Source organism: Grampus griseus, assembly GCF_964374135.1.
Source record: "Grampus griseus genome assembly, chromosome: 3".
NCBI classification, from domain to species: domain Eukaryota; kingdom Metazoa; phylum Chordata; class Mammalia; order Artiodactyla; family Delphinidae; genus Grampus; species Grampus griseus.
Window position 1 is genome coordinate 30,491,942 of NC_139019.1, and position 23,686 is coordinate 30,515,627.

Here is a 23,686-nt window from a genome sequence, read left to right on the forward strand (position 1 = left end):
AGATGATGTGCAGGTTCAGTCAGGGTTCGGTGCTTTCTTTAGGTGTGTTATGTCACATGAATTCAAGAATCTGTTCCTTGGAGTTTGGTGGCAAAAATATTGGTTAGCAGTGCCTGATAGGGGCCTCTCCAGGGAGGTTGAAAAGAGTTTCTCTGGAGGTGTCTTTTCCAATAGATGAAATCTCCAGGTTGTAAGGTGTGATGCTTAAGGTCTAGATTCAGTTTGCTGATATTTTCTTGAGGATTTTTCTGTTTATATTCATAAGGGATATAGGTCAGTAGTTTTCTTATGGTGACTTTGGTTTTGGCATCAGGGTAATATTTACCTCATAGAACGCTGAAAGCATTTATTTCTCCTATATTTTCTGGAAGAGTTTATGAAGGATTGATTAATTATTCTTTAAATGTTTGATAGAATTTACCTTGAAGCCAAATAGATAGAGACTTTTCTTTGTGGGAAGATTTTTTTGTTTTTTATAAATTTATTTATTTATTTGGCTGCGTTGGGTCTTCGTTGCTGCGCGCGGGCTTTCTCTAGTTGCGGCGAGTGGGGGCTACTCTTCGTTGTGGTGCGTGAGCTTCTCATTGCGGTGGCTTCTCTTGTTGTGGAGCGCAGGCTCTAGGCGTGTGGGCTCAGTAGTTTTGTTACGAGGGCTTCAGTAGTTGTGGCTCATGGGCTCTAGAGCGCAGGCTCAGTAGTTGTGGCGCACGGGCTTAGTTGCTCCACGGCGTGTGGAATCTTCCTGGACCAGGGCTCAAACCTGTGTCCCCTGCACTGGCAGGTGGATTCTAAACCACTGTGCCACCGGGAAGTCCTCTGGGAAGATTTTTGATTACTAATTTAAGCCCTTATTAAAAATTTATTCAGATTTTCTTTCTTTTTTCTTCATGAGTCCATTTTGGTAGTTTGTGTCTTTCTAATAATTTGTACGGTTCATCTAAGTTATATAACTGGTTGGCATGCAATTCATAGAATTTCCTTGTAATCCTCTTAATTTATGTTATCTTCTCTTTCCTTCCTGATTTTAGTAATTCTTTCTTTTTTTCTTGGCCAATCTAGCTAAAGTTTCTCAATTTTCTTGAAATTTTCAAAGGACTATTTTTTGGTCCCGTTGATTTTCTTTACTTTAAAAATTTCTCTTTTCTACTGAACTCTCCTCTAATCTTTATTTCCTTCCTGTTGCATGCTTTGGGTTTTGTTTCCTCTTCTTTGGTAATTTTTAAAAGTGTAAGCTTAAGTTATTGATTTGAGATCTTTCTTCCTTTCTAACATAGGTGTCATAGCCATAAATTTCCCACTAAAGCACTTCTATTTTTAAATATTGCTTAAATGAATAATTTACTTCTTTTTTTTAACATCTTTATTGGAGTATAATTGCTTTACAATGGTGTGTTAGTTTCTCCTTTATAACAAAGTGAATCAGTTATACATATACATATGTCCCCATATCTCTTCCCTCTAGCGTCTCCCTCCCTCCCACCCTCCCTATACCATCCCTCTAGGTGGTCACAAAGCACGGAGCTGATCTCCCTGTGCTATGTAGCTGCTTCCCGCTAGCTATCTATTTTACATTTGGTAGTGTATACATGTCCATGCCACTCTCTCACTTTGTCACAGCTTACCCTTCCCCCTCCCTATATCCTCAAGTCCATTCTCTAGTAGGTCTGTGTCTTTATTCCTGTCTTGCTCCTAGGTTCTTCATGACCATTTTTTTTTTTTTTTTAGATTCCATATATATGTGTTAGCATACGGTATTTGTTTTTCTCTTTCTGACTTACTTCACTCTGTATGACAGACTCTAGGTCCATCCACCTCACTACAAATAACTCAATTTCATTTCCTTTTATGGCTGAGTAATATTCCATTGTATATATGTGCCACATCTTCTTTGTCCATTCATCTGTTGATGGACACTTAGGTTGTTTCCATGTCCTGGCTATTGTAAATAGAGCTGCAATGAACATTTTGGTACATGACTCTTTTTGAATTATGGTTTTCTCAGGGTATATGCCCAGTAGTGGGATTGCTGGGTCATATGGTAGTTCTATTTTTAGGTTCTAAGGAACCTCCACACTGTTCTCCACAGTGGCTCTATCAATTTACATTCCCACCAACAGGGCAAGAGGGTTCCCTTTTATCCACACCCTCTCCAGCATTTATTGTTTGCAGATTTTTTGATGATGGCCATTCTGACTGGTGTGAGATGATATCTCAATGTAGTTTTCTTTTTAACATCTTTATTGGGGTATAATTGCTTTACAATGGTGTGTTAGTTTCTGCTTTATAACCAAGTGAATCAGTTATACATATACATATGTTCCCATATCTCTTCCCTCTTGCGTCTCCCTCCCTCCCACCCTCCCTATCCCACCCCTCCAGGCGGTCACAAAGCACCGAGCTGATATCCCTGTGCTATGCGGCTGCTTCCCACTAGCTATCTACCTTATGTTTGGTAGTGTATATATGTCCATGCCACGCTCTCACTTTGTCACAGCTCACCCTTCCCCCTCCCCATATCCTCAAGTCCGTTCTCCAGTAGGTCTGTGTCTTTATTCCTGTCTTACCCCTAGGTTCTTCATGACATTTTTTTTTTCTTAAATTCCCTATATATGTGTTAGCATACGTGTTTTTCTTTCTCTTTCTGACTTACTTTGCTCTGTATGACAGACTCTAGGTCTATCCACCTCATTACAAATAGCTCAATTTCGTTTCTTTTTATGGCTGAGTAATATTCCATTGTATATGTGTGCCACATCTTCTTTATGCATTCATCCGATGATGGGCACTTAGGTTGTTTCCATCTCCGGGCTATTGTAAATGGAGCTGCAATGAACATTTTGCTACATGACTCTTTTTGAATTATGGTTTTCTCAGGGTATATGCCCTGTAGTGGGATTGCTGGGTCATATGGTAGTTCTATTTTGAGTTTTTTAAGGAACCTCCATACTGTTCTCCATAGTGGCTGTACCAATTTACATTCCCACCAACAGTGCAAGAGTGTTCCCTTTTCTCCACACCCTCTCCAGCATTTATTGTTTCTAGATTTTTTGATGATGGCCATGCTGACTGGTGTGAGATGATATCTCATTGTAGTTTTGATTTGCATTTCTCTAATGATTAATGATGTTGAGCATTCTTTCATGTGTTTGTTGGCAGTCTGTATATCTTTGGCGAAATGTCTATTTAGGTCTTCTGCCCATTTTTGGATTGGGTTGTTTGGTTTTTTGATATTGAGCTGCATGAGCTGCTTGTAAATTTTGGAGATTAATCCTTTGTCAGTTGCTTCATTTGCAAATATTTTCTCCCATTCTGAGGGTTGTCTTTTCGTCTTGTTTATGGTTTCCTTTGCTTTGCAAAAGCCTTTAAGTTTCATGAGGTCCCATTTGTTTATTTTTGGTTTTATTTCCATTTCTGTAGGAGGTGGGTCAAAAAGGATCTTGCTGTGATTTAGGTCATAGAGTGTTCTGCCTTTGTTTTCCTCTAAGAGTTTGATAGTGTCTGGCCTTAGATTTAGGTCTTTAATCCATTTTGAGTTTATTTTTGTGTATGGTGTTAGGGAGTGTTCTAAATTTATACTTTTACATGCACCTATCCAGTTTTCCCAGCACTACTTATTGAAGAGGCTGTCTTTTCTCCACTGTATATTCTTGCCTTCTTTATCAAAGATAAGGTGACCATATGTGCATGGGTTTAGCTCTGGGCTTTCTATCCTGTTACATTGATCTATATTTCTGTTTTTGTGCCAGTACCATACTGTCTTGATTACTGTAGCTTTGTAGTATAGTCTGAAGGCAGGCAGCCTGATTCCTCCAGCTACGTTTTTCTTTCTCAAGATTGCTTTGGGTATTCGTGGTCTTTTGTGTTTCCGTACAAATTGTGAATTTTTTTGTTCTAGTTCTGTGAAAAATGCCAGTGGTAGTTTGATAGGGATTGCATTGAGTCTGTAGATTGCTTTGGGTAGTAGAGTTATTTTCACAATGTTGATTCTTTCAATCCAAGAACATGGTATCTCTCTCCATCTATTTGTGTCATCTTTAATTTCTTCATCAGTGTCTTATAATTTTCTGCTTAGAGGTCTTTTGTCTCCTTAGGTAGCTTTATTCCTACATAATTTATTCTTTTAGTTGCAGGGGTGAATGAGAGTGTTTTCTGAATTTCACTTTCAGATTTTTCATCATTAGTGTATAGGAATGCTACAGATTTCTGTGCATTAATTTTGTATCCTGCTACTTTACCAAATTCATTGATTAGCTCTAGTAGTTTTCTCGTAGCTTCTTTAGGATTCTCTATGTATAATATCATGTCATCTGCAAACAGTGACAGCTTTACTTCTTCTTTTCCAATTTGGATTCCTTTTATTTCCTTTTCTTCTCTGCTTGCTGTGGCTAAAACTTCCAAAACTATGGTGAATAATAGTGGTGAGAGTGGGCAACCTTGTCTTGTTCCTGATCTTAGAGAAAGTGCTTTCAGTTTTTCACCATTGAGGATGATGTTGGCTTTGGGTTTGTCATATATGGACTTTATTATGTTGAGGAAAGTTCTCTTTATGCCTACTTTCTGCAGGGTTTTTGTCATAAATGGGTGTTGAATTTTGTCAAAAGCTTTCTCTGCTTCGATTGAGATGATCATATGGTTTTTCTCCTTCAGTTTGTTAATATGGTGTATCACATTGATTGCTTTGCATATATTGAAGAATCCTTGCATCCCTGGGATAAACCCCACTTGATCATGGTGTATGATCCTTTTTTTTTCTTTTTTTTCTTTTTTGCGGTGGGCGGGCCTCTTACTGTTGTGCCCTCTCCCTTTGCAGAACACAGGCTTTGGATGCACAGGCTCAGCACCATGGCTCACGGGCTTAGCCGCTCCGTGGCATATGGGATCTTCCTGGACGGGGGGCATGAACCCGTGTCCCCTGCATCGGCAGGCTGACTCTCAAGCACTGTGCCACCAGGAAGCCTGGTGTACGATCCTTTTAATGTGCTGTTGGATTCCGTTTGCTAGTATTTTGTTGAGGATTTTTGCATCTATGTTTATCAGTGATATTGGCCTGTAGTTTTCTTACTTTGTGACATCTTTGTCTGGTTTTGGTATCAGGGTGATGGTGGCCTCGTAGAATGAGTTTGCAAGTGTTCTTCCCTCTGCTATATTTTGGAAGAGTTTGAGAAGGATAGGTGTTAGCTCTTCTCTAAATGTTTCATAGAATTCCCCTGTGAAGCCATCTGGTCCTGGGCTTTTGTTTGTTGGAGGATTTTTAATCCCACTTTCATTTCAGTGCTTGTGATTGGTCTGTTCATATTTTCTATTTCTTCCTGGTTCACTCTTGGCAGGTTGTGCTTTTTTAAGAATTTGTCCATTTCTTCCAGGTTGTCCATTTTATTGGCATAGAGTTGCTTATAGTAATCTCTCATGATCCTTTGTATTTCTGCAGTGTCAGTTGTTACTTCTCTTTCATTTCTATTTCTAATGATTTGAGTCTTCTCCCTTTTTTTCTTGATGAGTCTGGCCAGTGGTTTCTCAATTTTGTTTATCTTCTCAAAGAACCAGTTTTTAGTTTTATTGATCTTTGCTATCATTTCCTTCATTTCTTCTTCATTTATTTCTGATCTGATGATTTCTTCTGCTACCATTGGGGTTTTTTTATTCTTCTTTCTCTGATTGCCTTAGGTGTAAGGTTAGGTTGTTTTTTTGAGATGTTTCTTGTTTCGTAAGATAGGATTGTATTGCTATAAATTTCCCTCTTAGAACTTCTTTTGCTGCATTCTATAGGTTTTGGGTCGTCGTGTCTCCATTGTCATTTGTTTCTAGGTATTTTTTGATTTCCTCTTTGATTTCTTCAGTGATCTCTTGGTTATTAAGTAGTGTATTGTTTAGCCTCCATGTGCTTGTATTTTTTACAGATATTTTCCTGTAATTGATATCTAGTGTCACTGCGTTGTGATCGGAAAAGATACTTGATGCGATTTCAATTTTCTTAAATTTACCAAGGCTTGATTTGTGACCCAAGATATGATCTATCCTGGAGAATGTTCCGTGAGCACTTGAGAAGAATGTGTATTCTGTTGTTTTTGGATGAAATGTCCTATGAATATCAATTAAGTCCATCTTGTTTAATGTATCATTTAAAGCTTGTCTTTTCTTATTTATTTTCATTTTGCATGATCTGTGCATTGGTGAAACTGGGGTGTTAAAGTCCCCTACTATGATTGTGTTACTGTCGATTTCCCCCTTTGAAGGCTCTTAGTATTTGCCTTATGTATTGCGGTGCTGCTACCTTGGGTGCATAAATATTTACAATTGTTATATCTTCTTCTTGGATCGATCCCTTGATCATTATGTAGTGTCCTTCTTTGTCTCTTGTAATAGTCTTTATTTTAAAGTCTATTTTGTCTGATATGAGTATTGCTGCTCCAGCTTTCTTTTGATTTCCATTTGCATGGAATATCTTTTTCCATCCCCTCACTTTCAGTCTGTATGTGTCCCTAGGTCTGAAGCGGGTCTCTTGTAGACAGCATATATACGGGTCTTGTTTTTGTATCCATTCAGCCAGTCTATGTCTTTTGGTTGGAGCTTTAATCCATTTACATTTAAGGTAATTATTGATTACCTTATGTTCCTATTCCCATTTTCCTATTGATTACCTTATGTTCCTATTCCTATTTTCCTATTGATTACCTTATGTTCCTATTCCCATTTTCTTAATGGTTTTGGGTTTGTTATTGTAGGTCTTTTCCTTCTCATGTGTTTCCTGCCTAGAGAAGTTCCTTTAGCATTTGTTGTAAAGCTGGTTTGGTGGTGCTGAAGTCTCTTAGCTTTTGCTTATCTGTAAAAGTTTTAATTTCTCCATCAAATCTGAATGATATCCTTGCTGGGTAATCTTGGTTGTAGGTTTCTCTCCTTCATCACTTTCTATATGTCCTGCCACTCCCTTCTGGCTTGCAGAGTTTCTGCTGAGAGATCAGCTGTTAACCTAATGGGGATTCCCTTGTGTGTTATTTGTTGTTTTTCCCTTGCTGCTTTTAATAGTTTTTCTTTGTATTTAATTTTTGATAGTTTGATTAATATGTGTCTTGGTGTGTTTCTCCTTGGATTTATTGTCTGTGGGACTCTCTGTGCTTCCTGGACTTGATTAACTGTTTCCTTTCCCATGTTAGGGAAGTTTTCACCTCTAATCTCTTCAAATATTTTCTCAGTCCCTTTGTTTTTCTCTTCTACTTCTGGGACCCCTATAACTTGAATGTTGGTGCATTTAATGTTGTCCCAGAGGTCTCTGAGTCTATCCTCAGTTCTTTTCATTTTTTTTCTTTATTCTGCTCTGCAGTAGTTATTTCCACTATTTTATCTTCCAGTTCACTTATCCGTTTTTCTGCCTCATTTATTCTGCTATTGATCCCTTCTAGAGAATTTTTAATTTCATTTATTGTGTTGTTCATCACTGTTTGCTCTTTAGTTCTTCTAGTTACTTGTTAAACATTCCTTGTGTTTTCTCCATTGTGTTTCCAATAATTTGGATCCTTTTTATTATTCTTATTGTGAATTCTTTTTCAGGTAGACTGCCTATTTCCTCTTCATTTGTTAGGTCTGGTGGGTTTTTGCCTTGCTCCTTCATCTGCTGTGTGTTTCTCTGTCTTCTCATTTTGCTTAACTTACTGTGTTTGGGGTCTCCTTTTTGCAGGCTGCAGGTTCATAGTTCCTGTTGTTTTTGGTGTCTGTCCCCAGTGGCTAAGGTTGGTTCAGTGGGTTGTGTAGGCTTCCTGGTGGAGGGGACTAGTGCCTGTGTTCTGGTGGACGAGGCTGGATCTTGTCTTTCTGGTGGGTAGGTCCACGTCTGGTGGTGTGTTTTGGGTTGTCTGTGGCCTTATTATGATTTTAGGCATCCTCTCTGCTAATGGATGGGGTTGTGTTTCTGTTTTGCTAGTTGTTTTGCATGGGGTGTCTTGCATTGTAGCTTGCTGGTCATTGAGTGGAGCTGGGTCTTGGCACTGAGAAGGAGATCTCTGGGAGATTTTCGCCTTTTGATATTATTTGGAGCTGGTAGGTCTCTTTTGGACCAGTGTCCTGAACATGGCTCTCCCACCTCAGAGGCACAGCCCTGACACCTGGCTGGAGCCTGTCCTGCACACAGCTCAGAATAAAAGGGAGATAAAAAAAGAAAGAAAGAAAGAAAGAAGATAAAATAAAATAATAAAATAAAAAATAATTTTTAAGAAAAAAAAGTTTTAAGTAGTTAAAAACAAACAAACAAAAAATGGACAGATAGAACCCTAGGACAAATGGTAAAAGGAAAGCTATACAGACAAAATCAGACACAGAAGCATACACATAGACAGTCACAAAAAGAGAAAAAGGGGGAAAAAATATATATCTTTGCTCCCAAAGTCCACCACCTCAATTTGGGATGATTCGTTGTCTGTTCATGTATTCCACACATGCAGGGTACATCAAGTTGATTGTGGAGATTTTATCCGCTGCTCCTGAGGCTGCTGGGAGAGATTTCCCTTTCTCTTCTTTGTTCGCACAGCTCCCGGGGTTCAGCTTTGGAGTTGGACCCGCCTCTGCGTGTAGGTCGCCTGAGGGCGTCTGTTCTTCTCTCAGACATTACAGTGTTAAAGGAGCAGCTGATTTGGGGGCTCTGGCTCACTCAGGCCGTCGGGAGGGAGGGGTATGGATGTGGGGCGAGCCTTCGGCAGCAGAGGCAGGTGTGACGTTGCACCATCCTGAGGCGCGCCGTGTATTCTCCCGGGGGAGTTGTCCCTGGATCACGGGACCCTTGCAGTGGCGGGCTGCACAGGCTCCCCGGAAGGGGGGTGTGGATAGTGACCTGTGCTTGCACACAGGCTTCTTGGTGGTGGCAGCAGCAGCCTTAGTGTCCCATGCCCATCTCTGGGGTCCGCGCTGATAGCCGTGGCTGGCGCCCGTCTCTGGAACTCCTTTAAGCGGTGCTCTCATTCCCCTCTCCTCGTCCACCAGGAAACAAAGAGGCCAGAAAAATTCTCTTGTCTCTTCGGCAGCTCCAGACTTTTTCCCGGACTCCCTCCCGTCTAGCCGTGGTGCACTAACCCTTTCAGGCTGTGTTCACGCCGCCATCCCCAGTCCTCTCCCTGCGATCCGACCGAAGCCCGAGCCTCAGCTCCCAGCCCCGCCCGCCCCGGCGGGTGAGCAGACAAGCCTCTTGGGCTGGTGAGTGCCGATCGCCACCGATCCTCTGTGCGGGAATCTCTGCGCTTTGCCCTCCGCACCCCTGTGGCTGCGCTCTCCTCCGTGGCTCCGAAGGTCCCCCCTCCGACCCCCGCAGTCTCCGCCCTCAAAGCGGCTTCCTAGTGTGTGGAAACCTTTCCTCCCTTACAGCTCCCTCTCACTGGTGCCGGTCACATCCCTATTCTTTTGTCTCTGTTTCTTCTTGTTTTTCTTTGTCCTACTCAGGTACGTGGGGAATTTCTTGCCTTTTGGGAGGTCTGAGGTCTTCTGCCAGCGTTCAGTAGGTGTTCTGTAGAAGTTGTTCCACATGTAGATGTATTTCTGATGTATCATTGGGGAGGAAGGTGATCTCTGCGTCTTACTCTTCCGCCATCTTGAAGCTCCGCCAGAGCTCTGTTTTCTGTTACTCATTACCTTTCGTCTCCTTTTGGTGGATCATAAATGGAGTATATAAGCAGCCACAGAGATCCTGATACTTTATTTATTTGTTTGTTTATTTATTTATTTTTAGCTGCATTGGGTCTTCGTTGCTGTGCATGGGCGTTCTCTAGTTGCAGCAAGAGGGGGTTCCTGTTTGTTGCAGTGTGCGGGCCGGGCTTCTCATTGCAGTGGCTTCTCTTGTGGATCATGGGCTCTAGGCGCATGGCCTTCAGTGGTTGTGGCACGTGGGCTCAGTAACTGTGGTTTGCTGGCTCTAGAGCACAGGCTCAGTAGCTGTGGTGCATGGGCTTAGTTGCTCTGCAGTATGTGGGATCTTCCTGGACCAGGGATAGAACCCGTGTTCCCTGCATTGGCAGGTGGATTCTTAACCACTGAGCCACCAGGGAAGCCCAAGGTCCTGGTACTTCAGAATGCTAGCATTGAAGATCTCATTTTGTCACTTTGCCCTTTGCTTTCTTCTTTGCCATCTTTCTTCTGTCCTTAGATTAAAAAAAGTGAACTTTGTAGTTTATCTTGTTCTTTCCTGATAGAGGGTAATTGATCTTACATTTGTCAAACTGGATAGCTGTTTGTTTTGTATGTGTTTTTTTAATTTACAGTCCTCCTTCCTTTTTTAAAAGGGGTATTTATTAAGTGTCACATTTGTGCCAGGCACTGTGCTGGGCACAAGGATGGTCTTTGTGCACATGGAATTTACACTCTTTTTTTTTCTTCTAGTTTTTAGAGTTTTTAACTCATTTACAAATAAGAAAAACGGATACATGCTAACATAAATAATTTTTGTGAAAAATTACTTTTTGAAAGCGAAAAAACCCATTAATGAGGAGAGTGATATTATTTCACAGTTTTGCAAATCTCTTTAATGTCTGTCTTAATAGAAGAGGGCTGGATTTATCATACCTGCTTTTTTGCATTCAGTCTTTTACAATATCACACATCCTGTAGCCTCTGGATAAAAGGCAAATGATGTCTTAGTATTGTAAAAATAGCTTTGATCTTGAGTACACTTGAAAGGGTCTTGTGGACCCTCCAGATCACACTTTGAGAACCACTGCTGTATTCTAATCTCCTCATTTTACATGTAAAGGCCCTGGATCTCGAGAGATTAAGCGAGAAATCCAAAATTACATGGCCTGTTCATGATAGGATACAGATCCTAGAGGTTTGTCTCTCTTCTCTTGGTTGGGATCCTCAGTCACAAACCTTGGAAATATACCCTAATGGCCTGTCCTGTTCTCTCTAGTTGTTGCCTCTAGCAAGGACTGTCACAGTATATTACTGCCCCCTACTCCCATTTTTTTAAATGAAAGAAAAGAGGAAAATCAACTAACACGATAAATTCTGCTGTAGGCTTACTGTGTTAGTATCTGAATTAGAATTTCTATTTGAACTAAAATGCTAAGGCAAATTGTATTGCACTCTATTCCATGGAAGCTGCTGATGACAGACTGCACAGTAAATATCACAGAGAGAGATAGAAAGCAGATTAACCATAGTCTTACCAATTATCACATATTCTGTGTCTGAATGTAATGCAGTCACATATCCTAGGAAAATTTTCACAAGAAAAGGCTGAAAAGGTGGTGGGTATATTAAGAATTTGCAAATAAACTGGCAATCTTTTGGAACTTTTTAGATAAAATGGGAGTTTTTCTGAAATTAGATATTTTCCATTCCTTAGCCAGACCTTATTTTGTCTTTTTTTTTAAAAAAATTAAAGAATCTACTTGGCCACTTAAGAGATCATTTCCTTTGTATCCTACCAGATGATCCAGAGAAGGATCATAGCCTTGTTCCTTTAAACAACCTAATGCCCAGAAAAGCTGGTCCACTAGAGGAAATTCTTCCCAAGGAATATACTTCCTACTTTCATTTTTTTTTAGGTTCTACATTTTTTGGTTCTAAATTATGAATCACATCCATTTCTTTTTTCATTAACATAGTGACATAATGGTAATTCTCTTCCTCAGTGAAAGAATTCACAACAGGGAAATTCCTGGCGGTCCAGTGGTTAGGACTCTGCACTTACACTGCCGGGGGGCACGGTTTTGATCCTTGGTTGGGGAACTAAGATCCTGCATGCCGTGCAGCACAGTGAAAAAATAAAAGAATTCACAACGGTGAACGTTTTTTAGGTGAAGAACTGCTTCTCCCCAGGTTTCCCTTTGGGCACATTCTTCCCAGTTTACCCTGAAGTCCAAATGACCACCAGGAAGTTGGAAACTGTAGGTTGCAAACAACACTGTCCTTTTCCCCAGGAGAACAGTGAGGATGCCTGCAGCTGGTCACCATTCCTCCCACCCTGATTCAGGGCCTCATCCCCTGTGGCTCCACACTGGTGGTCACGGGGTAGGAGCGAAATTTACACTCTTGAGGGGAGGACAGGAATAGAATAGACAAGTCACAGATGAATTTGCAATTTCAAATTACATTGTAGGGAGATGAACACTGGTGGGGTTAGCTTTATCAGGAGGAGGGACACCTCTTATTTTAACAGGAGGGAAGAAGGGTAGACTGGGCATGGAGGCAAGTAAGTCTGTAGTTGGTGGTAGCAAGTCACTTCTTAGACTTTAAAAACTAATGTTTATTTAGTTTTATTTTCGATTGTTTTAAGACATATTGTTCAGGCATTCAAATAATAGCTCTCATTTGAATGCTTTCTTTAACCCATTTAGGGTACATATCTAATTTAAACATATAACAAGTTATTTGCTATATTTGTGTATAATTCCATTATATTCTGAAATCAGTATTCACAGGTAGTAATTGAAATGTGTGTAAGTTATTTTGTCAGTATCTGGTTTTGACTGCAGTAATTCTGTTACATTTAATTAACATTTCAAGTCTATTTGGAGGATTGATTTGTAGTGCCTTTCTTTATATAAAACTATGATCCTTTTACTGTCTCATGTATATGATAATCACATTTAATATTCCTAATGCAGTCTTTCCTTCTGAGAGGTCAGTAGATCCAGGGACTAAGTGCTTTGGCAAGAATGATAAATGTAGCTCAAGAACAGTGAGTTACACATTGGATATTTGTATGTGAATTGAACCTTGAAAAGTTCACGGGGAAAGCAAAGATTTTATGGAACCAGTGTAAGTGATATTATAATATGGTTAGTTACTTACAAATTCAGCTTTAAAAATAATTGTTTAAGGTGACTAAACAATTAGCCAAATGCACAAGATAATAATTTCTACTTTGCTGTATTTTGTTAAATAGATTTATGGTTCCTATTGGCATTACTCATTTTGGGAATTTTAGATTCATGTGTTATTCATTTAGTGATAGTCAAACAATCTTAAAAGCCTTCCTCAAAATTGTTTATTGAAAAAGCTGAATTGTTTGTAAGATTTCTACTTATATACTAAAGCAACTTAGTTTATCATATGACAGCTATTCTGAGTACATGGTAGGTAAGTTTGGATGAAGCTACTGATTAGATTAAACTAAAATATTTTCTTGTATTTCAAAGAAATAATACTCCTAATAACAAAGCCACATAATATAGAAGGTGCTTTCCATTTTCACTTTTCAGAAGTAACAGCAGTGGTGATCTATATTTACAGTGCCTGTAAGGTAAGAAGTAGGGTTAGAGAAAGGAAATGGGGTTATAATAGACAATAAGTAGCTTTTCTCCATTTTTTTTTTTTTTAAACCAGGTTTCTGCTTTGGGTCTGGATCCCTCAGGTGCCCGTTTGGTGACTGGAGGATATGACTATGATGTTAAGTTTTGGGATTTTGCTGGAATGGATGCTTCTTTTAAGGCATTTCGATCCCTTCAGCCCTGTGAATGGTATGTATTATGCAGCTTAATACCTTCATATTTGAAGACACAGTCTCTTGTTATTTGAATTCTGTTTATGATGATTTTTACCAAAATACAATAAGTTTACATGACTATGTACTACGTTCGTTATTCAGATGAAAGCGAAGTGTACCTTTTATGTTTCTTTTCTTTAGTAAATTTCCTTTAGTTTCATTAATTTATTCTTTAGTAAATTTCCTTTAGTTTCATTAATTTATGTTTTAAAGACTGCCTTTTGTTGTTCTGTTTTAAAGACTGTCTTTTGTTGTTTTTTTAAAAATATTTTAATTTAGAAATCGTTACCTTGCCTAGTTTATTTTAAAACACTTCATTAAGTACTGTGTAATACTATGTGTGTGTACAACGTATGTTAAGCCAAGTGCTAGTTGGTGCTGCACTGTGCAGGTATGGTCAGCTAGCATTATATTATAAAGGACTTTACATGTTGCTACCATAAGCCACCCTCTTATTTCTACTTTTGACCATCGTTGATCTTTTAGTGTATTGGATATCAGAAATGGATTTTATTGGTGAAACTATCTTGCTAACTTGCATAACGTATGTTGGAAATGAGTTTTCAATGATGAGATTTAAAAACATTCAAGATATGTGGATTAGCTGAAATTACTCTGACTCAATTTCTTACTCTTGCATGAATGGGGTATAAATCTAGTTTTGCCTTCAACCTGAACTCTTAGGGGTTTTGTTTAATCTCCACTTGTAAACTCTGGATTTCATCAACTATATGGAGAAAGTTCCTGTCTGTGGACTGTTGAGCGTTTGCTTCCGAAAGTGAACCTTTTGTGAAAGTGGTGGTTGGAGCATCTAAATGAGATGCTGGGATTTTTCTCAAGCCTGCAGAACAGATCATATGAATTGTTTGTGCTTACTTGCCAATAAATACTACATAATAGATGTCTGTCTTATGTGGATCAGAATTGAGTCAGACCTCAAATTTCTCTGGCAGTTATATAGTTATCTAGCAAAATAACCTTGCTGACTAAAGTGGCTCTGGTCAGTGTTCTACAAATCATTGATTTGTAAAGTTTGAAGTTATAACTCTTAAGCTGTCTAGTAGTAAAGATTTGAGAATTCCCTAAATAGATCTTAACAGATATAGGATCAATTGAAAGGAAAAAAAAAACTGAGTATCTCCAGTGATGGCTATATTTAAAATAGCTCTTATGATTTAAAATAGTGACATCTATCTTGAGTTAGTATGATGACCTTTTTTTAAAATACATTTATTTATTTTATTTATTTATTTTTGGCTATGTTGGGTCTTCGTTGCTGTGTGCGGGCTTTCTCTAGTTGCAGCGGGCAGGGGCTACTCTTCATTGCAGTGCGCAGGCTTCTCATTGTGGTGGCTTCTCTTGTTGTGGTGGGTGGGCTCTAGGCACACGGGCTTCAATAGCTGTGGCTCACGGGCTCAGTAGTTGTGGCTCGTGGGCTCTAGAGCACAGGCTCAGTAGTTGTGGCGCACGGGCTTAGTTGCTCTGTGGCATGTGGGATCTTCCCGGACCGGGGCTCGAACGCGTGTCCCCTGCATTGGCAGGCAGATTCTTAACCACTGCACCACCAGGGAAGCCCCATGATGACCTTTTAAAAATGTATTTAAAATATGTTGTTTAGGGCTTCCCTGGTGGCACAGTGGTTAAGAATCTGCCTGCCAATGCAGGGGACACGCGTTCGAGCCCCGGTCCGGGAAGATCCCACATGCCGCGGAGCGGTTGGGCCCGTGAGCCATGGCCGCTGAGCCTGCGCGTCCGGAGCTTGTGCTCCACAATGGGAGAGGCCACAACAGTGAGAGGCCCACGTACTGCAAAAAAAAAAAAAAAATGTTGTTTATACCACTTTTTCCCACATGATAGATAGTCTCTTGATTCATATAGGGATTGTGCTCTTCTTCTACCTCTACAACTATAAGGTGACTTGTTCAGGACTATCCAGTGCTATATCAATGATCAGCTCTGAATGGAATACATATCTTATGAGTCTCAAGCCAGTGCTCTGTTATTCACTAAACTATGTCATTTGCTACACTGTTGTAATTGAAAATGCAGAAAAAACTAAGAATAAGCTTGTTTGCTCTTCTGTAATTAAATTGTTGCATCCTATATGTAATTGTGAGCTATCAAAGATTAGATAGATGGGAAGAAATAGAATTCTTGACAATTCATATAAAATTAATATAAAACTCTAATATTGCAAACATTATGTGAATGTTACTCCTTTAAATCATGAGAACTATTTAACTTTGCCATCACTTGCCCCTAATCTCAAAGTAATGTGACTCTGCTTTTTATGATGTTTTTGTGACTCAGTGTGTATTTTATATCTATTTACATATTCATCTATAATTCCCTTTTTACTGTAAAAAAGATTTCAAATGGAGAGAAAAGCAGAGGAATTAGTATGATAGCCATCTACCCTTTACCTAGATTTAAGTTATAAATATTTTTCTTTATTTGCTTCATCTCATTTTTGTAATTTTTGAATTATTTAAAAATAAAGACACTGTTTGTATGTAACAAAACAGAAACAGACTCACAGATAGAGAAAATAAACTAGTGGTTACCAATGGGGAGAGGGAAGGTGAGAGGGGCAGGATAGGGGTATAGGATTAAGGAGGTACAAACTACTATGTATAAAATAAATAAGCAACAAAGATATATTGTACAGCCTAAGGAAATATAGCCATTAGTTTGCAGTAACTTTAAATGGAGTATAATCTATAAAATTATTGAATTGCTCTGTTGTACACCTGAAACTAATAAAATATTATAAATCAACTATAATATAAGAAAAATAAAGACAGACACACCTTTCACTTTGAAATACTTCAGTGTGTTATCTTTGAAAAAGATAGACGCTTTCTTATATAAATGTAGTTCCATTATTATTTTAACAAAATTCTTCAGAATTCCTTAATATTTCCAATAAATATTCTGTATTTAAATTTCCCCATTTGCCCTCAAAATGTGTTTTTTAAAAAATTTATTTATTTATTTTATTATTTGTTTTGGCTGTGCCAGGTCTTAGTTGCGGCAGGCAGGATCTTTAGTTGCAGCATATGGACTTAGTTGCAGCATGCATTTGGGATCTAGTTCCCTGATCAGGGATCAAACTCGTCCCCCTGCATTGGGAGCACAGAGTCCTACCCAGTGGACCACCAGGGAAGTCCCTGAAAATGTGTTTTAATGCTGGTTTGTCAGGCATGGATCCAATCAAGTAATACACATCACATCTATTTTATATCTCTTACGTCTCTTTTAATCTACACTGACCCTTCCTTAACCATTTTCTTTCCCATAACTTTGTTAAACAGACGAGTCTAGTCGTCCTCTATGAGATTCTTCCTTCCTCATTTTCTAATTGCTTCCTTTTGGTATTATTTAAGTTGTTTCTTTATCTCCACTATTTCCTATAAAAGATCCAAAGGCTTGATTATAATCCATATTGTTTCACATCAGATGGCATGTATTGTCTGGTTGTTGTCACTATTAGTAACTAGCAATTAAGACTGATCCCTGGAGTAAGTTGGGACATCTGATTCCTCCATTGTAAAGTTAATGTTACATACTTGAGATAGGCAAGAACTTTGGGGGGAAGATACCTTGGTACCATGTAAATATCCAGATTCTATTCATCCTTTCACTTAATAAGTTTAGCATCCATTGATTATTCATACCTGAATCATTTATTTCATCGAGGGCTGCAAGATAGTGGTTTTCTAATTCTGTTGTTTCATCTACTTTTACTTGCTGGCATTCTTCTAAGAGAAGTACTTTTCCTCATGCCTGATGTTATTTGGTTCCCCTGAAATACAGTTCCTAATGGAGAGTCAGGATAAATGCTTAGTTATTTCCCTTTTATTACTCATTTTTAGCTTATGGGTTGGTGTTGATAAATGAGTTATTGCTGTTATTCATGGTGATAGTTTTTTTTTTAAATTTTTTTGCTTTTTCTTTTTTGATTACTGGTATTTATGATTTTAAAATTTTCATGTGTTTCAGTCAATTGCAGTCATTCTTTTTTTAAAAGAATTTTATTTATTTTTGGCTGCGTTGGGTCTTCGTTGCTGCACTCAGGCTTTCTCTAGTTTTGGAGAGCGGGGGCTACTCTTTGTTGCCATGCGCAGGCTTCTCATTGCAGTGGGTTCTCTTGTTGCAGAACACGGGCCCTAGGCGTGTGGGCTTCAGTAGTTGTGGTGCGCAGGCTCAGTAGTTGTGGCTCTTGGGCCCTAGAGCGCAGGCTCAGTAGTTGGGACGCATGGGCTTAGTTGCTCCATGGCATGTTGGTATCTCCCCAGACCAGGGATTGAACCCATGTCCCCTGCATTGGCGGGAAGATTCTTTTTTTTTTTTTTTTTTTTGCGGTACGCGGGCCTCTCACTCTTGGGGCCCCTCCCGCTGCGGAGCACAGGCTCCAGACGCGCAGGCCCAGCGGGCATGGCTCACGGGCCCAGCCGCTCCGCGGCATGTGGGATCCTCCCGGACCGGGGCACGAACCCGTGTCCCCTGCATTGGCAGGCGGACTCCCAACCACTGCGCCACCAGGGAAGCCCTGGCGGGAAGATTCTTAACAACTGTGCCATCAGGGAAGTCCCAGTCATTATTCTTTTTGATGTTTAAAGTGTCTCAGATTTGGCCATTGGGAGTCCCTGATTGCTATGTAGTTTTGACATGACCTCATTAGTCTTTAAAAGCTTACTTATTTTCTGAAACAACATGTTGTAGGCTTCCCAGTACATGCCTTTCCAGGTCCCAGAGTGAGCATTTCCCCACAGACACCTGTTTTGTTAGTGGGAATGGTATTCAGAGACCAAATCTGGATGCTACACATGTTCATTGACATTGGGGTATCATTACTTCGTGACCTTTTCAGTGGAAAGAGGTGAAAAATATAGATAAGTGTGTGTGTGCTTAAATGATGAGATCATATTGACATTTCCATTTCAAAATTTTAGTAAACTTTAACTTTCTGAATAATTTTTAATTTACTGAAAAGATATACAGATTGTCCAGAGTTCAGGTATACCCCTAACCCAGTTTCTCCTATTGTTAACATCTTACATTACCATGTCACGTTACGTTTGTGATAATTAAACCAACATTGGTACATTATCATTAGCTAAATGCCAAACGTTATTTCGATTTCACTTTTTTTATAAACTAATATCCCTTCTAAGATATTACATTACATTTAGTCTTCATGTCTGTTTAGTCTCCTCTGGTTTATGATAGTTTCTCAGTCGTTGTTTGATTTTCATGACTTGACAGTTTTGAGGTGTATCGGTCAGGTATTTTGTAGAATATCCTTTGACTTATTTTTTAATGGCATTTTTCTCATGGTTAGACTGAGGCTGTGGGTTTTTGGGCTGAAGATCACAGAGGTGAAGTGCCCTTCTTGTCACATATCAGGTGTACATGCTATCATGTTTTTAAGGTTTCTCCACTATAGAGTTACTTTTTCCTCACCTTTCCATATGGCATTCTTTGGAAGCAAGTCAACAAATGCTGCTCACACTTGGTAGAGTGGAAAAATTAAGCTGTCCCTCCTGAAGGGGGTGATAATTACATAAAGTACTTGGAATTCTTCTGCAAGGAAGAATGTTTGTTTGTTTATTTGTTCATTTCTATTTATACCTTGAATTATAAGTCAATACTGTGTTATTTATTTTGTTGCTCAGATTGTTTCAGCTGTGGCCATTGTGAGCTCTTTCAGTTTGCCTCTTGTGTTCTTGTCTTTGACACTGTCTTTTGGTTATCCGTTTTGTGAAATGTCACATGGGTTTATCCCTGGGAGACAAGGGAGGCAACACAATTATGTGCTTTGCTATCTGTACGTGAACTAACACATGCACAGTGACCAATCAGGGACAGATTTTGGAGGAAGTGGTGTGATTGGTCATTGATCAGGATGCACAGCTGCTATTTATATAGTGATTTTTGGACTGAAGTGCTAGTAGCAAAATTTGTACTTTATGCAGTTACTCACAGTTAATATACCATAGTAACTGAAATTTGAACCACGTTGTTGGGGTCTGGTATTATTTATCTAAACCATAGCGACTGAAATTCATGCATATCAGAACCATGCAAAGCAAGGATTGCCTGTATCCGATATGCAAAAGTAAAAAAGAAACTCAATGGGACGTATAGAATGAATTTTTTTTTATTGTTGAAAATAAATTATATTCCTGTACTCTAATCTTCTGGTCTGCTAACAGACTAACAAGTTAATCATTAGTTTGGAAACTTATAAGCCTGGTTCTTGCTTTAAGTTCTGGGATAATTTAGTCAATAAAGTGTTTTTTAGTCAGATGTAACACAATTTCATACGTAGTAAGTATTGATTTAAGTGGTTGTGTACTTACATTCACTTCTGAGAAATTTTTTTGCAGGTTTAATTACTATATGATAATGGTTTTCAGTAGTTTGTTCATCGTTTGTGTCAGATGTTCAGCCTTTTCAAGTGGATGAATGCTACTATTTTTCATCAGGTGTTTGTTGGTTTAAAATCGCTATTCATATAAATGTTAAAATAAGTTTCCACTTCAGAAGTCCCCCAAAGATCCATAACTGAAGACACAGTTGTTTTGGGCCATGCATTGTGGAGATTGTCTTCCCAAAGCATTCTGTGAATGGGCACTCACTGGAACTGCTCAACTCTGTGACCGTTCAGCGTGAGGTCACTCAGCCCTGCATACTGCAGTAAATTCTGAGACTTGGCACATTACAGTTTTCTCAGACGGGGGTTTATGGGCATTCTCAGGGGCTTATGAATTCTTTTTACTAATTTAGAAATTCTGTTTTTTTCATTTTGATAACGATTTGGCACAACGCTAATGCCTGCGTTTGTTTACCTTTGTGTTTAAAATCACCTGGGCTCAAATGCTCCATTCACTTTCAGTTGCCGTAGCCTCATGAGAAGGGAGCAGAGACACCCTTCATATATAAATGTCAAATGAAAGGCTGTTTTGTCATAAAGTGTTGTATGAACAAAGTTTTCATAGTAGTTATAATAGAGACACTTGGTGGAAAGACTGGATCATTGCTGTAACACAGCAAAATAGGCCTGTGCTAGTGCAGGCAACTGGTATTCATTAACTTGTTCAGCTGATGGCTGATTAAAGGACTGTGGCAGAGGGATATAATCAGTTTGTCTCACAATAAAGAAGTTGTTTCAATCTTTATAGTGTTGTGTCAGAAAACAACATCTTAAAATTAATTTAAATTTCATTGGTTATTTTGTTTTAGTATTTGCTTTTAAAAAAATCACTTTATTGAGGTTTAATTTATATACCATAAAATTCACTCATTTTAAGCGTGCAGTTCAGTAGTTTTGAGTAAACTTACAGGGTTGTGCAACCATGACCACAATCTAATTATCATCACCCCAAAACAAACTTCATTCCTATTTGTGGTCACTCTCCATTTCTACCTCCGGCGTTAGGCAGCCACAACTCTGCCTCATAGGTGTGATTTTTCTGAATGTCTCATATAAATGGAATCATACAATATGTGGTCTCTTGTGTCTGGCCTCTTTCCCTTAGCATAGTATTTATGAGGTTCACCCATGTTGTAGCATACATCAGGACTTTTGTTCCTTTTTATGGTTGACTAGTATTCTGTTTTAGATAGATAGATAGATAGATGGCATATCTATCACTAGATGGCATATTTTGTTTGTCCATTCACCATTTGGTGGACATTTGGATTGTTTCCACTTCTTGGCTATTATGAATAATGCTGCTTGAATATTTGTGTACAAGTCTTTGGACATATATTTCCATCTCTTTTAACCTAAACTGCAGATTGCTAGGTCATATAGTAAATTTATGTTTAACATATTAATAACTTTATAGCTGTTTTCCAAAGTGGTTATACCATTTTACATTCCCACAAGCAATATATAAGGGTTCTAGTTTCTCTAAATTCTCACCAACAATTCCACATCCCCCGCCCCACTGTACCACGTGGCTCATGAGATCTTAGTTCCCCAACCAGGGATTGAACCCAGGCCCTCGGCAGTGAGAGCACAGAGCCCTAACCATTGGACCACCAGGGAATTCCCTCACCAGCATTTGTTTTGGTTTTTTTGATGATAATCATCCCTGTGGGAGTGGAGTGATAAGTGTTTACTTTTTTTTTTCAATTTCTTTTTATTTATTTTTGACTGCATTGGGTCTTCATTGCTGTGCGTGGGCTTCTCATTGTGGTGGCTTCTCTTGTTGCGGAGAATGGGCTCTAGGTGTGCAGGCTTCAGTAGTTGTGGTGCATGGGCTCAGTAGTTGTGGCTCGCGGGCTCTAGAGCGCAGGCTCAGTAGTTGTGGCACATGGGCTAAGTTGCTCTAAGACATGTGGGATCTTCCCGGACCAGGGCTTGAACCCGTGTCCCCTGCATTGGCAGGTGGATTCTTAACCACTGCACTACCAGGGAAGTCCTGATCAGTGTTTTCTCTTAAATTCATTGCAAATCTGTACTCTTGTAAGAGTTGTTAGTAAAAGGAGCCTAGTTATATGTTCATACTCAGTTAAATAATAATATAATAAAATTATTTATCATCACAAAGTGGTCTCTAAAATACTTTCCCATCAAAAGGAAGGTATTATTACTGAAGTTAAATGCACTACCTAAGGCATTGAGAAAGGGTTCAGTTGTGGAACAGTCTTCAAAATGTATTGAGTTAAAAAAGCACAGTATGGAATAGTACATAGTTTTTTAAAAAGCTTGGAAAAAATAATATAGGCTATTTGCTTATATACGCTTTAAATATTCTTGGAAAGGTACACAAGAAACCAATAACACTAGTCGTCTATAGGGAGAAGAACTGATTATCTGGGAGACCAAGGTGGAAGGAAAATGTGTTATTATTTACCCTTTTCTATCTTTTGAGTTTTAGATACGAGGTGTGTATATTATTTAATACAGAGATAAGTTTTTTTTTTTTGCTAGAGAACAGAGATATGTTCTGTTTACCTAATAGTAATATTAATAATGTGTATCATTATCACAGCTAACATTTATTGAGCCTGGCTAGATTCTTTATATCAGTTAATTCTCCTAACTGCCCTATGTCATAGGTATGTTTATTATCTCCCTTTGACAGTGTGGAAATGGAGGCTTAAAAATTAATTAGCCTAAGGTCATACAGTAAGTGACAGAACAGAGATTTGAATGCATGCATTCTAATTGTAGAGTTTGTGCCATTAATCACTATGTTATGCATAGGCACAGAGGGATTAAAACCATTTAGAGTAAGTGCCATCAGAAATAGTCAAGGGAGTTGTGCGTGTGTTTGCTTAAGTTCATTTATCGGTAAGCCTTACTTACTTTAACACTTTATTTACTGCCTTTGCCAGATAACTGAAGTAATACTATTTTAGCTTTTAGGTAAAGTTTTTAAAATTAGTTTACAGCTGATACTTATGCAGCATAATATTTAACATAATTGTGTGATAGATAAGTGTTTTTTTTCAGGCATTTGTGCTTTCTTTTGTTTTTCATGTTATCAGTTGTGAAAAAGAAACTGAAGATGGATAAAGGTTCCTCTTATAAAACTGTATTCATGATTTGTGTATGAGTTAATGTGTAAAGAAGCAGAGTTACGTAAATTTCAGTAATCATATCATTGTAACTGTCTCATTTCTCCTGGCCAATAGCTCATTAATTGAATTCAAGTTAATGACAAAATGTTTTTGTTTGAACTTTTTATAATTATTAGTGAATTGGTAAACTCGCTTTATGAGTTTCCATAGTAATATTATTTTTGAAACTATTAGAGTTTGAAGCTTTTAGGGTAAGTAACCATAAGGCCAAATATGACTTTTTTCCCATAGATATCACTGATCAGTGGCATCATTAATTAGGCTCTACTTGAGAAGAAAAGTATAATATCAAATCCATCTAGCTACTTCAGTTTTGCATAACAAGCTTTTTTTTGTTTGCAGCTAATCTTGGATATCATCAATAGGAAAGAAAAAGTTACAAGATAACTTCATTCGTAAAGTTAGTAGGTTAATTAAATCACAAGTCATTCTTGGTATGTCAAGATAGTCCTAGGGATGACAGAACTTTCTTGTGGTTTACTAATTAGAAAGAAGGTTGTTGACGTGGTCTGTATGGAAGTCAGTGTGGGATCATGTGCATCACCAGAAAGCTTTAATATGAGGTGAAAGGTGTGTGGGAAAGCACAGTTAATATTCTTTGATATATATATACTACGTACCTGA

General features: G+C 38.6%; 1 protein-coding gene across 2 annotated transcripts in view; it reads left to right on the forward strand.

Moving 5' to 3' along the window:
* WDR70 (WD repeat domain 70) overlaps window positions 1-23,686 on the forward strand; it is a 312,051-nt gene that overhangs the window by 56,963 nt on the left and 231,402 nt on the right. For both annotated transcript variants that reach the window (XM_082650638.1, XM_082650639.1), the window contains one exon: window positions 13,303-13,436. In XM_082650638.1, coding sequence (XP_082506764.1) covers window positions 13,303-13,436 — 134 coding nt within the window. The remainder of the gene's footprint in view (window positions 1-13,302; window positions 13,437-23,686) is intronic.